Source organism: Cimex lectularius, unplaced genomic scaffold (genome assembly GCF_000648675.2).
Source record: "Cimex lectularius strain Harlan isolate CLEC.00 unplaced genomic scaffold, Clec_2.1 scaffold270, whole genome shotgun sequence".
NCBI lineage: Eukaryota > Metazoa > Arthropoda > Insecta > Hemiptera > Cimicidae > Cimex > Cimex lectularius.
Window position 1 is genome coordinate 476,317 of NW_019392790.1, and position 18,784 is coordinate 495,100.

Here is an 18,784-nt window from a genome sequence, read left to right on the forward strand (position 1 = left end):
GTGCCGAATGACTCATTGGCAGCCGGGGTTAAGTGGTTGTCTTGAACGTAGCCTCTCTGACACCGGGCGACATCAGAGAGTTACGTAGATTACTATAAGCTTACTCCATCACGCGGGGATCTGAAGGAGTGGATCTATTAGTTCCCTAGATGCTCATGGGAAAATTAATTGTAGAGAAAAAGAAAACCAAATAAACCTGAAGCACTACACCACTACTTCAAAAACTTATAGTAATCTGGTCGTTCAGTCCACAGGAGGAAAAGAGAGACTACCTCTCCCTAACGCTACGTGGGAAACCAATCACCACAAATATGAAGGGCCCTGTACAATCAAGTAGCAACACAGGAAGAAACAGAGAGGGACTGTCTGGGAAACCAAAAGGGAATAAAAAGATTTCCGCTGAGTTACAGAAACTAGGAGAGCCAAGCGAGAAGGACGATTCACTCAGGAAAGGTCTAAGCGGTGCTATGACCAAATGGTACCTGAGGGCGATACGATATGGTAAAACACTCGCGGAAGCAAGGAAGATAGTTGACGACAAGAAGGCCAAAATCCAAAAAGAAACACTGGAGACACACTCATCCAGCAAAAGGACTAGAGAGCAATCTCTAACCCCGAAAAAACTCAGACGAGAAAAGAAAGCAAAGCCATCCACCCCAAACGCAGCACACCTCAGAGTTGTGGCTCCAAGCATCAGTTACGCTGAAGCAACAAACACGTTAAGGCTGGTCGTGCTACCAGAGGAACACCCACTGGTAACACTGTCTACAGAAGAGCTAACCCATCTGGAGGAAACCCTCATCGATGAAATCGCGAAGGGATGGGCCCTTGACTGTCAAAAATGGCAAAACTGTAGAAATGGGTACAGGAGATAACCCCCGAATTGAGAGTCAACAAAGAAAAGAAGCTGGTAGTGAGGGTAGGAGAGGACGTTCCTAGACCTCACTCGATTGTAGTGTTCTTCCCTAGGACGAAACTGGAAGAACAAAAACGCTAGCACTGATCAAGGCCCAGAACAATGGGATCTGAGCCGAGCAGTGGAAAGTGCACTCAGTGAAAGCGGAGGGGCCTGGGATTGTCATGATCCTGGGCATACATGAAATTTCGGCAGAGACGCTAATAAAGAGAGGACATACCCTCAAGTATCGTTTCGGGAGGATCCCTGTGACGGGCTGTAAAATGGAGGGAGAGGAGGCTACAAAACGGGAGAAATCCAACACCTCCACCCCAATCACCTCCATTCATTCAAAAGGAGCAGGCCTCTGCTGTGATGCCTGGAGACTACCTCCGTAGGTAATGCTGAGATGGAAATCCAAACCAGGTCATCCTGGGAACCCAGGCCCCTTCTCCTCCTCCTCTACACCCAGATCGAGAATGCTCAGCGAGGAGGAGCTATTGGGCGAGGAGACACCTCCTCATTCCCTAAATGAATAAACCAACATGGAGAAAATGAGAATGGCCCAGGTGAACATCCACAATGCTAGGGCTGCCTCAGCAGTAATAGCTAGAATGTTCACCGCACAACATTTATGGGCAATTCTCATCCAAGGACTTTGGCAGTCAGGAAAGGATAAATCAGAGGTTTGTCCAGTAAAGACGGTGAGGTTGTATGGGATTCCAGACAGGAAAATCCCCGTGCATGTATACTAATTAGGAAAAATACTAAGTAACTCTTTCTTGCAGAATTCATCTCTAGATGCCTAGTCCCAATCAAAATGGTGATAAGAACGGATGGGAAAAAACTAGAAGCAGTGGTAGCATCGGCCTACTTCCCAGGAGAGGAGGACCACCCTCCCCCCGAAGAACTACGGAAATTAGCGAGCTACTGCAGCGAGAAGAACCTCCCCTGTCTTTTGATTAAGCTGCAACGAAGTTAACATGCAAGTTATTTTTATAAACTGGTTTTTATTATTGTATAAAAGAACAATTAGATAACAGGTTAAAATCAAGAGTTCTCAATTCTGTAAGCTCCTCATACACAGCTGAATAGATCATTCAATTCAAATTATTTAATTTTCAGTACAAAATGCCATGTTTTTGCAATTTTGATTAGAATTATAAAATCAATTTTGCTTTCCTTTCCCTAATTATTCCCTTCTATATAATACTGAAAGGATAATCAGGCTGAACCATTACCCACGTTTTTCCCATTGTCGGCTCCTTCCACCTCAAAGAAGCCGACTCCTCATTTAAAAATATTTTAAATGAGGAGTCGGCTTTATATTTCTATTATATTATTTATTGATTACATTTCTCACTGGCACTCTCAACACGTCACACAAGAATGACACATCTATACGGAAAACTAACATTTTGAATGAGTACAAATACTTTGATTGAATCTAAAATTTTCTAGCACTGTATAAATTATTTTTATTTATTTATTTAATTTTTTTATCTAAAATTTCTAGTATTGTATAAATTCATTTTTTGACATCCTACATGTATTTGTAAAATTTAAACAACGTTTGTAAATCCCAGGCCCTGAAGATGATCTCAATAAAGATCGAAACGTTGGCACGATAAAGAAAATGTTTTTCTATAACCTACGTCACACCAGACCGCATCTCACGATCTCCAAATAATCAGTTATAAAATCAGTTAATAAAAATAGTTTATACATTAATTTACAGATTGTTGCAACATAATAAAACCAAGAGTTCTCATTTCCGTAACCTTCTCATATACATTTGACTAGATCAAAGTTGACTAAACTAACTCTGGTAACTTTACAATTTACATCTTAAATTTAGATCCAATTTTTAAATTTTCTGTAATCTCATTTATTAGCAATCATCATTAACGTAATAAAATTTAGTTCATAAAAATAATTTATAAATTAAATTACTCGATGTTGCAGCTTAATAAAATCAAGAGTTCTCATTTCCGTAATCTTCTCGTTCATAGCTGACTAAATCATTGGTCACTAAATTAACGCAGGTGGATCATAAATTGTGTTCCAATTCTTTCATTTTCTTTCTATTTTAAAGCAAGAAAGTCAACAATACACTTAAATTAAAACTTTCATATTTCCCAAAGTCTAATTTAACAAAATTGAGGCAGGCCTAATATAAGATATTCCTCTAGAGAACCTATAGCACCGAATTTGATAGATAATTTTGAGAATGTACAATTATAGCAATGTATAATTTTATAACATAAATAAAGTTGGTGAAAAAAGAAATCCATCCCATTCCATTCCAGGCCGACTCTTTTATTCTTCTCTCTAATTGTACGATTTGTTTATTTTAGAGGTGGCGCATATAGTTGAAAATTAAACTTGTGCTAGCTGAAATACACAATTCAAATTAAATCTAAAATGAATTGAAGTAGTACAATGTTTTGTAATGAAAAAAATGCGTCTAGTATTATTATACAACCAACGAGGGTTTTAAAGTTTGCGTAACACAGTCAGAGGGTGGAAAATTTCTGATTTAGATCTAACTTTCAGGAATGGGCTATTATCAATTATCTACGATTGATTAAATATGGTTTCAGGTTTCGGTTCATACCAGCCTCTCGATGAGGGCCATTACGATTTCTTTTATCGATCTTCGTCTGATCGGATTTCAGTCCCATCAACCGGCCCCCGTATTAATTAAACACGTTCTTCATTTCAAGCCGGTTCGATTTTTGGGCGACAATCTTGGAAGTTGTATCGGGCCCACTGATATATATTTTTATTTTTTATTGTTTAAGAATAAATGCAGGAATGTCGGAATAGTTTCCAGCAGGATGCTTCCTGTCTTGAAATACTTCTGTTTGATGTATGTTGTATGTCTTTGTACACTCACCGCCTAATAATTAAAAAAAAAACAAAAAAACGTGGAATCGATATGATTTTTCAAATATCCAATTTCACTATCATTCTGTATTTGACTTTGTTCTCTTCGTTTTAGAAAACTTAGATGTGCATTTAAAACAGGGAAAAATTTGTGCTAATCAACGCAATACAATTATTACCCCCCCCCTAAAAAAACGTTTAAAATAGCGCGAGTTTGTGTCGGTGTCGCAGTTTTCTCTTTTTCAAAAAGTCGATTTATTTCACGATATATTTAATTTTGCAAATGAAAGGATAGCACACCCTTATGTTGACTTAATTTCTTTTAATTACTCAGATTGCCTGCACAGATTCTAGCTGGGATATACAGTGAAATCTACCTGCCCACTTTTCCGTTAAATATCTCTCCAATTTTCCAAATAGTTTATAAGTTATTATTGTATTCAAACAATTTTTGTAAGAAGACACATTAGATAGCAAAAGCCAGTAAAATGAATTTTGCTTAAAGAACTTAAATTTTTATTTTTAAACTAAATCCATACTTATTTCCTCACAAGTTTTGAACTTGCCCGGTTATAAAGTTTCCGTTCAAAAAACGCTAAAAACGTGTTTGTTACCACTCTGAATGCTCTTCTCGATCGTTGATGTAGAAATGTGTTATGCGCATTATGCACGATTCCAGTCCAACTGTCACAAATCAAACTTTTAATTGGAAAAGTTTTAGTGTTGATCTAAGCATGGAACAATTCCTGGATCATGTAATATGCTGTTTTTTTCCATTACAAATACAAATTATTGATGGGATTGTTTGTTGGATAACTGATTGTGACAGGGGATAATATAATAACTTTAGTTGACCCCAAACAATGAAATAAACCATGGGCGTGATTTTCCATTATGGCTATTTATGATGCTATTATTTCTATTCTTTTAACACTTAACTTATTTTTAAAAACAGATTTTGATTATTTTATAAAAGAATAATTAGATTACATATTAAAATCAAGAGTTCTCATTTCGTTAATTTTAACATACACAGCTGACCAGATCATAGGTGACTAAATTACCGCAGATACTGTATTATTATTTACTCCTTAAATTGAGTTCCAATGATTTAGTTTTCTGTTCACAATCTCGTTTATTAGGAATTTTTTATTAAATTAAAAAATCAGCTCATAAAAATAATTAATAAATTAAATGGCAGGAAGTTGCAGCTAAGTAAAATCAAGAGTTCTCATTTCCGTGACTTTAACATACACAGCTGACCAGATCGTATGTGTCTAAATCTCACCGCAGAAACTGTAAAATCACCGCAGAAACTGTATTATTATTTACACATTAAATTGAGTTCCAATGATTTAGTTTTCTGTACACAATCTCGTTTATTAGGGATTTTTATTAAATTAAAAAAATCAGCTCATAAAAATAATTAATAAATTAAATGGCAGGAAGTTGCAGCTAACTAAAATCAAGAGTTCTCATTTCCGTAAATTTAACATACACAGCTGACCAGATCGTATGTGTCTAAATCACCGCAGAAACTGTTTTATTATTTACACCTTAAATTGAGTTCCAATGATTTAGTTTTCTGTACACAATCTCATTTATTAGGAATTTTTATTAAATTAAAAAAATCAGCTCATAAAAATAATTAATAAATTAAATGGCAGGAAGTTGCAGCTAACTAAAATCAAGAGTTCTCATTTCAGTAACTTTAACATACACAGCTGACTAGATCATAGGTGACAAAATTAACAGAGGTTCTGTATATTATTTACAACTTAATTTTAGTTCCAATTATGTAATTTTCTGTTCAAAATCTCATTTATTGGGTTTTCTTATTAAGTTAAAATATCAGTTCATAAAAATAACTTAGTAATAAGACATCTCTAATAAAGTTATTAACAGGATAGATCTTTTGCTCTGTCATCTTGGCTCTAAAAATGATTCGCTTTGGAAAACTCCGTCAACGAAGACTGCTTTTTGCTGTGACTCAATAAAAAAAATTTGCCTATTAGAACTAAAGATTTTTTTTACGTGTACACAATATTTGTGCCTTTACTTTACTAATTTCGTTTCCGGTCAATACGGGAAAATTATTGGCCACAAATAATTGTATTAACAACAGTTACAAAAGCAAGAGTAATGAATTTCTCCTTTATCAATTTATGGATCTTCAACATTGTATTACATAATTAGAGGAAAATCAGGATAAGCCATAAATGAACTTCCGAATGAGATTCATTCCAGTTTACTCAATTAGCTTTTGGGCTCCCTTTGTGAATTCCTTTCATCGACTATTATTCTATTTTCTATTGTCCATCTCTCGATTAAGTCTCGTATAAAGCCGTAACCCTCGTGGAATGGTCCAATATTTTCAGTTAATTGCTTAGAATATAAAAGTAAGTCTAGCTTAAAATAATGAAGCTTTTTCGTGAAATATTGGCTTGTTTAAGCCATCTAAGTAGCCGATAATCCTTTCCAGCACTGCGATGAGACTTCAAAAGGAAAAACTTGACAGAACCTCATTTGACCTCGTTAGTGTTAACGTTTGCCCTACAAAAGGTGACCTGAGCACCGGAATAAACTACAATCCTAAGGGGCGATGGGGATTTATGCTGAATTGATGGAAAAGTTCATAACTACAATTTATCAACATTTGCGGTACGAAATTTTACAAAACACTTTTCGGAATCGCCTAGAGATGCAGTCAGAAGTAAAGCACTGTACGATAAAATTGGTTCATGTTTCGTTAGCCTAACCTTAAATCTAACCCTACCTAAACTACCTCGTCCCTAACTCTAACCCTACCTACCCAAATCTAACCATCACCATTCCAAACTCTATCGAACCAAACCCGTCCTTAACCCTAATCCTACCAAATCTATACCACATTCTTAATCCTAATCCTATCTAACCTACGAAGTCCTTAAGCCTAATTCTATCTAACTTAACTCCGTCCTTAACTTCAACGCTAACCATACTTAACCAAACCAGTCAGTAACCATAATTCGACCTAACCTAATCCCGTTCCAACCCTAACCCTAGGTAATCTAACTCCCTTCCTAACATTAACCCTAACCCTTCACTAATGTTAACTCTAGCCCTACCTCGCCACCTAATCCTTACAAAATATTTAAAAATTGGGCTTATTTAAAAAAATATTGTATAAATTCTACGCTCATAACAAACCCTAACGTTAACTCTACCTAGCCTAACCTAACTTGGCATTGCTACTACTTAAACCCCCGTTGAATTTTTAACATAATCTTGGAATATCTAACCCCAATTATTTCTAACCTAACCTAAGACAAGCCATGCGCACTTTCGGTATCGCGAAATCGACGATGTAAAAATCATTCGGCATAAATTTGGTTAATCCAGACCCCGAAAGCATAATCATGTTAACAAACAACCTAATAATATCTTGGTTGCCAGGCATAAAGGAATTTTGATAATGGGCAAACAGACTAACCGGCCAGAGCAGTATTCTATATGCCAGAACCGATGCGATGACTGTTTCGTCAGTGAGATTTCAAAGAGGAGTCTAACCTTCTGGGATAATGGTGAAATCTGCGTGAAAATCTTTCTTCGAATGACAAGTAAGTTTGAAGTAGAGATGGGATTTATAACCCTAACGATATCTTGGGTACCAGGACAGAACGGAATGATTGGTAATGAACAAGAGGATAAACTGGCCAAGAGGAGAATCTGCAAAACCAACTACTTCACTTTACCCCGCTCTAAACCTAACTCTACATAACCCAATCCTTTAATCTCAGAATGGATTCCTTGGGAAGGTTACTATCCAATCAGCGTTGCCACTACGCACGTCCGCCATGGAATTTTACCATTTAGCAAATCATGAACTTTCACCCTGAGAACACTGACAACTCAAATCTTTTTGATATCCTTTCCACCTTCGGCATACGATTGACTAGACCTAAATAATTTTAAAAACATTGTCCACCCCGGATTTTAAGCTTTACTGATTCCTTACAGGTGACGGTTTACAGGTAAACTGACGTTCAGCTAAAGAAGAGATTTCTTGTTTCCAAAGCTCGCGATGACCCCCCTCCCTACTAAATGACTTGCAAGAGCATCTAATTGGGGAATATCAAACCTCGTCACTAATCCTAACCCTACACAACCCAAACTAACCCGTCTCTACTCCTATCCCAACTTAACCTACTCCTGTCACTAACCTTAACTCTAGCCGAACCTAACTTAACCCCATGCTTGACCCTATCCATTAACTAACTCATCCCCTTTCCTAACCTAACCTTGCTCAACCAAACTCAGTCCCTACCTTACTCTACCCGTTTTTTAATCGTAACCTTATCTAACCAAACTCTAACCTTACCTAATATTTAATTTAATAACTTAATGTTTTCTACCTAACATAACTCTAACCTGTCCCAACCTAATTCCTAACCCTACATACAGTAACCTTCCCTAACCACTCCTAAAATTAACCTTATAAGAACTTAACTCTTACTTCACTGAATGAGGTGCGCAGCCCTACCTAATACAATCCCGTGTCTAATCATAACCTGAACCACCTGACCCGTTCCAACTCCTTAACTCAACCCCATCCCTGACCCTAACCTTAAGCCAATTAACCCGTCCCTACTCCTACCTAACTCAACCTTGTGTCTAACGCTAATCTTGAACTAACTTAACCTATCCCTAACCGTAACATAATCTCAATCCTTTACTCCAACCCTATCAACCGAACAAATATTAGCTTTGCTATTTGGTTAATACTACTTAAGCCCACTGAAATATTTTTTATAACTAATTTCCTAAAACTAAAATTAATGAAAATTTTATGTCCATAACTAACTAAGAGAAAAGACAGACGACTTTCTTGTGAAAGAGGTAACGATCAAGGTTTTTTCGATTAATATAAATTTTGATTAGGGGTATAGAAAATAGTTTGAAAAGGTTTTAATTACATTATTTTTATATAAAAATTTAGAATCGTTTTTAGAATGTTAATTAAATGCGTAATCAATCATCATCTCGTAATCTCTATACCAAATGAATACAGAAGTTTTAAAAATTTTTGTTACGACGAGTTAGTAAAATTCCTTATAAAATTATTTATTGCCTATTTAAGCGATTTGTATTGTTTAAGAACTGGAGCGATTTTCTAGTATTATTGCAGTGTGATGTCTGCCTGGAAACAGCTAGAGCACATAGAAATTATCGATTGGAATATTAGAAAACCATCCAGGTTAGTGGATCATGCGAAGAATCAACATACAAACGAAAATTACCCGACATTTTAACGAAGCAGGGAAACCCTAATGCAATGATGATTTTATTTTGTTGGGAGAAGGTTGATTATTTCAATGAAAGGAGAGAGATAACGTCCGAGTGGGTGAAGTGGAAGGAGAATCAAAAGCTAATCGACTTTTCTATAAAATCCCATCAACCCACTTCCCTCACGGGGAAAACATTGTGGGAATAAATGATAAACAAATCCAGAAGTCTGCCGGACGCCTAGAAAAATAGGCGCGGGCTCAAATTTTACTCCATTCAATTTATTATTTATTTTTTAAATATTAATTCACAGTTTTCCGCTCTTAAGAGGTCGAGTATGTTCAACGTGTTTTCGAGTATTTATCCAAACGACTCGGAATTACTTCGTTTCTCAATTTTTTTTATTTGTAGAAATGACCCACTGTCATACTATCAATTCAATCGAAAGGACTCCTAAGATTAACACGTTTTCATTTCTGAGCCTTCACCTCTATATCCAGATATCTTCCCAGTGGAATTTTATCCAGAAAAAAAAGCTTATTAACGATCAGTGGATGTACGTAATCATAACAAATATTCCTCATTTTTGGTATAAATATTGAAGAGACTGAAAGGGCACACACACCGAATCAAACCGGAGCGTCGTTAAATGGTACAATTTTAGAGCTGCCCTCTGGAAACCAATTTACGATGACAAAACTCGATTATCTGATGTCCGGCTCCCATTAAACAAGATGTTATTACTAGATAGTCATCACTCGACCTTATCAAGATCTTCAGAATTCATTCTTCCCGCATAATTGTTTAACCTGCGAACAAAAGGGACGACGTGCGTGAAATATTTCCATATTTTATGTATTTTTGTGTCTATTGTTCGGTATACTGTAGAGCACTCTGGGGCATGAATCATCGCCTATGTCTGGAAGTTTTGTTACCTGATATCTTCTCCACCCCACGGAAAAACATTGAATAAATAGTATGTAACCTAATAAACATAAAGGTGTAGTCGTACTCTTTGTAAGTACTTAAGCCCACTAGATAATTTTCCTTGGGGTTATTTAAAAACGGTAATGAACATTTTACTCCCACAGCAAACCCTAGCCAAACCTAGCATAATTTGTTTATAACCCTAACCCTACTTAGGTTAACTCCCCCTAAACTAACTATAAATCTAACTAACCCCTATCCCTAACTTTAACACTAGCCAAACCTTACCTAACTCCATCCTTAAACCCTAACCCTAACTCAGCCTAGCCTAACTCAGTCCTCAACTCCAGTCCCTACCAAAACCTTACCTAACTCCATCCTTAAACCCTTATCCTAACTCAGCCTAGCCTAACTCAGTCCTCAACTCTAGTCCCTACCCAAACCTTACCTAACTTCATCCTTAAATCGATATCTAAACCAACCTAGCCAAACCTAAACTTAACCCAAACTAGTCTAACTCTGTCCTTAGCACTAACCCTAATTCGCAGCCAAGCCTTACATACTCTGTAACCTCCCGCGACGTTCCAACCAGAAGCTGGTTTTTAATGCCGCACAATTTTGAACGTGCGAAAAGCGGAAATTATAACACAACTATATGTTATATTAATAAATACTGTAAGAAAATGATTCTAAATTAGCGATTAATTTGTATGATTTCATTTATTTATTAATTAGCACACATTAAAATAAAAATAATACCATTAGATTTCGTGGTCCGACTGACCAAACAATTTTTTTCAATTAATTAATCTTTATATAAGGTATTGGTTGAAATGAAAAAGCTAGTGTCACAAGCAGGATACGAACCCACGACCTTGGCTAAAAACGCCGCTGCTCTACCACTTGAGCTATCGTGATTTCGATCCACTCGGACACCAACTTCCCACTTCAACCTACCTGTCGAATTTTCCCACCTTACATAAAGAATAAAGATTAATTAATTTAAAGAAATTATTTGGTCAATCGGACCACGAAATATAATGGATTTAATAAGTAAAACGAAGTATATCTTCACTAAAGCTTTCCGTGGCCATTTCATTTGTCGCCGAGAAACGAATCCTGATTACACGATATTTGAAAAATGGAAAAAAGGAGGGAAAATTCGAAAGGTTGTAGATTGAGATGGGGAATTGATGTCCGATTAGATCGAAGTCACGATAGCTCAGGTGGTAGAGCAGCGGCGTATTTAGCCGAAGGTCGCGGGTTCGAATCCCCCTCGTGGCACTAATTTTTATCTCAACCAATACCTTACATAAAGATTGTTGTTGCTTTTTAACTGTTATCATTATACCTAATTGTATGTGGGATATTCAGTTTTTTGACGTTTATGTTTACCAAATTTCGTTCAGTTACTTGAGCCCATTTTTATTTTATCTCTGTATTTATTTTACAACAATCTGACGATGATCTTAGAGATAACAGTTTTTTTTTTAAATCTAATTCTGCTTTTGGGAGAAAATGCAAGGAAAACCTAACTTGCTTCAAGTAATAACTTACCCTACCTAACCTGACCTCCGTCCCTCACTCTAACCATAACTCGACTTAACCCGTCCCTAACTCGAATTATCCAAAACCTAACCCAACTCCTTCGCACTCCTGGGAAAAAAATCGATGACGCAAAAAATGGTTACGCAAAAAATGACTGTATTCAGTCCCAAAATATCTCCGTGTTAAGATGTCATCGCACAAAGGAATTTTGGATCATGGACAAGCAGATCAACCGGCCAGAAGAGGATCTGCATTCCCAGAACGACATTAATTCTGTTAAAATTGGTCCAAGTTTCGTTGATAAGGTTTCTAAGGGTTCCTTCTAGGTTGGGTTTATTAACCCAATAACTTATTAATTGTTAATTTATTATTTGAACCCTTGGGTGCCAGGGCAGAAAGATTAGTTGAGCTGAATCCAATTATCTAGGAAAAACAAATAAGGCAATAAAGCACAAGGCGCTTGGAGAATACCAAACTCATCATCATCTAAATTCAGATTTTACACGGTAAGTTTATTTATCATACTTTAGGTGCGGTTAGGGTTACTAATTGAACAGGTAAATTAAGTTAAAAGATAATTTCAACATGCTCTTTTCTTCATTTACCAATAATTGCGGGGACTTCCTTCATCCTTTAAGGAGATTGAAGCCGACTATGACAGAAGGGGGACAGACGCTATTGAGTGCTTCGCCGGGTTCAAATTGGTCAAGCCATTTGGGCTAATAAGCTTTTTGAAACTTTAGAACGGTCAACTCGCATTTTATTCAAACCACACCGATTGACGTTAATTTCCTAGCTATATCTTAGAACTAATTGATAAATCGCCTTTTTTTTTTATTTTACCGAAGAACATTGACCCCCTTGCCCAAAAATTACAAATTACGTCACGGGTATTAAAACTGACCTAAGGCTATTGATGCGTTATGAGAGATTTTATTGAAACTTTTAACGTTGATTACTAGGTCGAAAGATGAACACTGTCCGAGCGTTCTTGCCAATGGCCCTGGGGTTCTTACTGCCTTTGTTACGCATGTATTTCAAAGTTGTATATACCAGTCAACTTGTTTTTTTACCTAGGATAAGAAAATAATAAGCATGATTGTATTAAATGAGTCTACACACATAAAAAGTTAATAAAACCAAAAAACGTTTTCAGTAGGCCGAAATGTTTTTGTTTTTTTGAAAACCCAATCCGGGTTCGTTTTAAGTACCCTGTAAAGAGGTTAGATAAGAACTTTGAATTCTATGTCGATAAGGTTTAGTTTTTATGACATTTCGCGCAAGAAAAATAAGGATGAATCCAACAAGAAAGTCATGAAATGTTTCATTTTTTATATGCGGTTCTTATTTATTTAGAATGGCCAGGTTTAATGCATACGTGTATTTTAATATATATATAATCGTTAAAATCGTTTGAGCTGGATTAGTCGGTGGAATTTGTTTTCTATACGATATCCGGTGTTAGACTTAAAAATTCATAACACCTCTGAGATTTTATTCAGATTATGATTTTATCCAGGTTATGACAACAGTACGAAAGTTTGATTTTTCGTCTTTCAGCCCATGTCAAAAAAATGTAGACGTTATGTCATTGTAAGGGAGAAAAATAATGATGGAATTAACAAAACTCCTCAAGCGTTTTATTTTATATCTCGTGTTGTAATTTATTTAAGGTGGCCGGGTTTATGCCGTTCCGTGTATTTTATAGGGTACCACACCCCTGTAAAGTTTCCTTTATATCGGTAGAGTCGTTTCAAAATTAAGACTATTTATGTGTTTCGAAGAAAAAAAAATTGGGAGGTGATTTGGCAGGAAGCATTTTCTCCGGTATCTGGTGTTCCACACAAAGTTAGGATCAGGTTAGGTTAACTAAAAATAAAGGTTAGCGTTAGGGATAGGGTTAGGGTTGGGGTTCGGTTTAGGTGGGGGTTAGGTTATTAAAACCTCTATCCGGTTGTTCACTTAAAAATTCATAACACCTCTGGATTTTATCTAAATTATGATTTTATCCATTTTATGACAACAGTACGAAAGTTTGATTTTTCGTCTTTCAACCTATGTCAAAAAAATGTAGACGTTATGTTATTGTAAGGGAGAAAAATAATGATGAAATTAACAAAACTCCTCAAGCGTTTTATTTTATATCTCGTGTTGTAATTTATTTAAGGTGGCCGGGTTTATGCATTTCGTGTATTTTATAGGGTTCCACGCCCCTGTAAAGTTTCCTTTATAACGGTAGAGTCGTTTCAAAATTATGACAATTTATGTGAGTTTCGAAAAAAATTGGGAGGTATTTGGAAGGAAGCATTATCTCCGGTATCTGGTGTTCCACACAAAGTTAGGAACAGGTTAGGTCTGATAAAACTAAAGGTTAGCGTTAGGGTTAGGGTTGGGGTTAGGTTATTATTTGCTCTCCTCTATCCAGTTGTTCACTTAAAAATTCATAACACCTCCGGATTTTATCCAAATTAAATATAATTGCACCGTTAGAAATTGGAATTTTTTATTTTCAGCTTATGTCAATAAAGTTTAGATTTACATCATTATACATGAGAAAAAGAATGAAGGAAAGAGGATTAAACCAACAAACAACCCTCAAACGTTTTATTTTATATCAGTATACATGATAAGATGTTATTTTCTCTCTGATGTCCGGTGTTCCACTTAAAAATTCATAACACTTCTGGATTTTATCCAAATTCAAGATAGTTGGAAATTTGAATTACTTTACTTTCAGCCTTCAATGATGTTTAAATCTTATATCGTTGTATGTGAGAAAACTAAGGAATGAAAAAGGATGAACTAAAAAAAAACTCCTCAAATGTTATATGTATTGTAAAACTCCGGTTCTAATTTATTTACGGTGGTAATGATTATGCCATTTCGTGTATTTTATGGAGTTCTAAGATCTGTCATGTTTCCATAATCCTTTAGATCGGTGGAGTCGTTTCAAAATTCTGACCATTTTTGAGATTTTCTAAAAAAATTGGAGGCATGTTGAATGTGAACCTATTTGATGAAAAAATTCTCCATTGTCTGACGGTTAAGGACAGATTAGGTTAAGTTAAGGTAAAAGAAGGAATGAAATAGAATTTTTTTAATTTAAGGTGATGTTTATGCCATTTCGAATAAATGATTGGGTCCTAAATGCCCATCACGCTTCCTTTGGACCGGCGTAGTTGTTTGAAAGTTAACACAATTTTTGAAGAAAAATAATTAGGAACGGAAAAAACACACAGACTTCCAAATTTGCCCTCGAAAACACAAGAAGTGGATACAGACGCCTTCATAAAACCTTGGACCCCTAGACCAACAACTTTCATCCCGAGCCCTCGACAATCCTCAAAGCGCCTCGCTGTGAGAAGTGTAATTATGTTTAATTACGGATAACTTAACTTGTTATAGACCTGTTGTAACATAGATAAATGTAAAAATAAGGGGATCATAAACCGTGTGGTCTTCCTGTTCAAAGAATATTTGAATTAATACTAAAGTAGGGCTATTAAGGCCAGAAATATCTTACAGTGTTTATATATATCTTAAAAAAAATTCCAAAGGATGTGCCGGGATTCGAACCCAGGACTGCTGGCGTGACAGATACGAGACAGACGCCCTGTTCTTTCCTACATTAGAACGTTTATTTATTTACTTATTGTTATTGAATTTGGTATAAATTTGAAGCATGGTTACTTTTTATCCGATATATTTGGTGTCTTTAGCTTTTGCATTGTGCAAAACAAAACAGTCTTACAATGCTCAGCTTCTATTTTATTTATTTATTTTTCAAATATCAAAATATAGATTTCTGTTTGTTTCACTTTTTGATGATTAAAAAGTTTGTTTATTTTCATAATATATAAGTACAGATGATTTTTTTTTTGAAAATTACAAAACATCTCGTATAGGAGTCAATAAAAAAATAATAAATAAATAAAAAATTAAAAAAAGGATTATTCGACTAAACTTGATGTTTCGTGTTAATTTTCCTTAAGAATTGATCAAATATTTGACTTACCCAATAGCAAGAAGGCGATGTCGGATATCGCCAGATTGAACAAATAGTAGTTTGTCGCTGTATGAAGAGATTTGTTTTTCACGATAACAACACACACCGCGAAATTTCCAATGACACCCGTGATAAATATGACGACGTATATTATTGTGATAGGTATCGCGGTTTTCAACGGCATTTGTTTTGGACCCCGAGCGTACAGGAGGTATTCTTCCAGTGTCATGTTCTCGATGAACACAGGCCTCAGGGTGTCCATCGTCGTCTGATTCGATCCCATTTTTCAATCTGTATCTCAACTATTTTTTTTTAATAAAACTAGAAAACTGTATAAATTTTTTTACAAAAAATTAAATCAGTGTCTTAATGGTACACTTAAGAAATTAATAAAACCGGGTAATTTTTGCGTCAAATTTGCCGACTAGGATTGAATTTCTTTTTTGTTAAAAAAATAATAATTTAAAAAAATCAACGTTTATTCTTCATTTTAGGTTTACGTGTTTTTTTTCTGAGTGGGATGGAATCGAAAGGCCGTGCGTACAGACGACGGGTCAGCGAGCCACTGAACGGCAAAGAGTGTGGACCGACATGCGCTCTCACCCTCGCTTTTTTTAATATTCCACTCTCTCTCACTCTCTCTCTCTCCTCCCTCTTTCTCGTCGTATTCTCGCTCCTCGCTCTTTACTTGATATCTTATCAATTGCCACCGCCACTCGGCGAACGGTATTAACGAGCCCGGTGGATTTTTCTTCCGACTCAGCTACGAGATGATTTACGGCCGCCTTATATCACAGACCTCTTCATATTTGCCATTCTTCCACGGGTAATAAGACAAATTTCAAACGTTATAACGGAATTTTTCAGAGCGTTAGCCAAAAGAATTATCACCTATCGGGAAAATTTGAATTTTTTTGTTTTTGTTTTTTACAAATCTTTCATCATCCCATCAATCTAAAAACAGTCGAAATTTTATCATTTCTGGCCATTTCAATCGCGAAAGTTACCGAAATCTGTGATTGAAAGTACAAATTGATTTGGCCGATTGTGACTGTTGTCTCTGTCCTGAATTGTTTTAATCGAATGATGGATGCGTTCAGCTGTCACTTTTCCTCTGCAGTGATTAATCATATTCAGCACACAAAAACTAAAAGTACACGGTACAAAAGACCTACTTTTCTCGTACATTGTCGAAACGCCAGGAACTTTCTGTTTGCAGTGAAAAACTCCCCCCCCCCAAAAAAAAAAAATAAATAAATAATAATAATACCGGTTTTCGCAAAATTAGCCTGGACCGTTCCTGAATTTTGTCATTTTTCCATGTGATTAACTAGGTTTTCACAATTTTCGACACACTTCACAATATTTCTACGTCATTGTGGTGACGTCACAATGACAATTGCAACACTGGGTTATCACTCTGGTTCTGCCGCAGTGTTGCCACTCCACTCCTCCTTTTAAGAGGTTAGTTTAACACATATTTAATAATTCTTTGAAAAATTATTATCAAATAGAAAATCATAATTGTTAATATTTGTTATTCACCGATGTAGTTTATCAACCAGCTAATTCAATACTCTCAGTTATCGGGTTTGTAGTCAAGATAAACAGCAAGGTTTTGTTTTATTGCCAAGCTTTCGACTATATATTTAGTCTTTCTCAAGGCGCTATAATGTCAAAAAACGATTATCTAGTAATTCAAGAAGTAACAAACATTTTTTTTGTTTAGGACTTACAAAAACAATGTCATAAATTTATAAATAATTGCAAACATACAATATCACATTACAAGTAACAAAATAAAAACATGCCTTTCTTTATCACAATACGATATCACTCGAAGAAGATAACAGACCAGTTAGATGCCGTTCTTGCAGTAATAAGACCCAGAATAACCTACGGATCACTAATCTGGTGGAACAAAGCTCAACAAAAAATAGCTACCCAAACATTAGGCAGCTTACAAAGATTAGCAAACCTATGTATCACAGGGGCGATGAGAACAACCCCTACAAACGCATTAGAAACCTTGCTAAACCTACCTCCACTTGAAANTCAGAATTTATAAATAAATAAATACATACATTATAAATAAATAAATAAATACAAAATAAATAAATATAAACACAAATCGATAAATACTATGTACATGCATTGTCTAGATTACAATCTATTCTTTTTTTTAAATATTATTTTTTGTTAATAAATTTGAATAAATTGTACTAATATTATTGTAATCGGTTTTCAAATTGCAAGTATTGGGATCTTTTTGTACATACATAGATTCTTTTAATAATCTACGCCCTAGAATTTTTTTCACAGTCCACAATTTTTATGTCATCAATATTTAACTTAAAGTTATGTTTGTGTCCAATTGAATGTTTCGACAGTCCCGTTCCCGCTCTACTATGGTTTCTGTAATCATATGTATGGGCGTTAATGCGTTCGGCCAAAAATTGTTTAGTCTGTCCATTTTTTTCCTTTCTTTGCATTAGTACGTTGGACATTATGTAAGAACGGCATCTAACTGGTCTCTTATCTTCTTTGAGTGATATCATGTTGTGATAAAGAAAGGCATGTTTTTATTTTGTTACTTATAACGTGATATTGTATGTTCGCTATTATTTATAATTAGGAGTTTGTAAGTCCTAAAAAATGTGTATTTCTTCTTGAATTACTATATTGATAATCGTTTTTGTCATTGTAGCACCCTGAGAAAGACTAAATATATAGTCGAAAGCTTGGCAATAAAACAAAACCTTGCTGTTTATCTCGACCACAAACCCGATAACTGAGAATATTTGTTATTATCCTTCGGTTTTCTTATATGACTAACTCAACATCTGATGTATTAAAAACTTTAGCCCAATGGCGCCGTTGTCATTCTGACGTCACCACAATGACGTATTAATATTGTAATTCTAAAAGGTTTAATACAGCGTATATTAAGTTATTTAATTAAGGAGACCAAACGACAAGAAAAAGTGCCAACACTTACAACTTTCTATTTGATAATACTTTTCTGGAGAGATTCATTGATGTATTACATGTATTGAATTAAACTTTTTTAAAGGGTAGTATGGTAAGACACCAGAGTGGTCACCGAGTGGTGTAGTTGTCATTGTGACGTCACCACTATGACCTAGTTTATATCGCAATTCTCGAATGTTTAATTCAGGAAACGTTGGGTTATTTATACAAGAAGACCAAACGACAAGAACGAAATATAAACACTTGCCACTTTCACAGGCCTT

The 18,784-nt window shown here is 35.4% G+C and overlaps 1 protein-coding gene across 1 annotated transcript in view; it reads right to left on the minus strand.

Moving 5' to 3' along the window:
• The window catches only part of LOC106664138 (neuropeptides capa receptor-like), a 150,374-nt gene extending 134,288 nt beyond the window's left edge, over positions 1 to 16,086 (minus strand). The window contains exon 1 of the mRNA XM_014389581.2: positions 15,540 to 16,086. Coding sequence (XP_014245067.1) covers positions 15,540 to 15,813 — 274 coding nt within the window. The 5' untranslated portion in view covers positions 15,814 to 16,086. The remainder of the gene's footprint in view (positions 1 to 15,539) is intronic.
• Between the last annotated feature and the right edge of the window lie 2,698 nt (positions 16,087 to 18,784).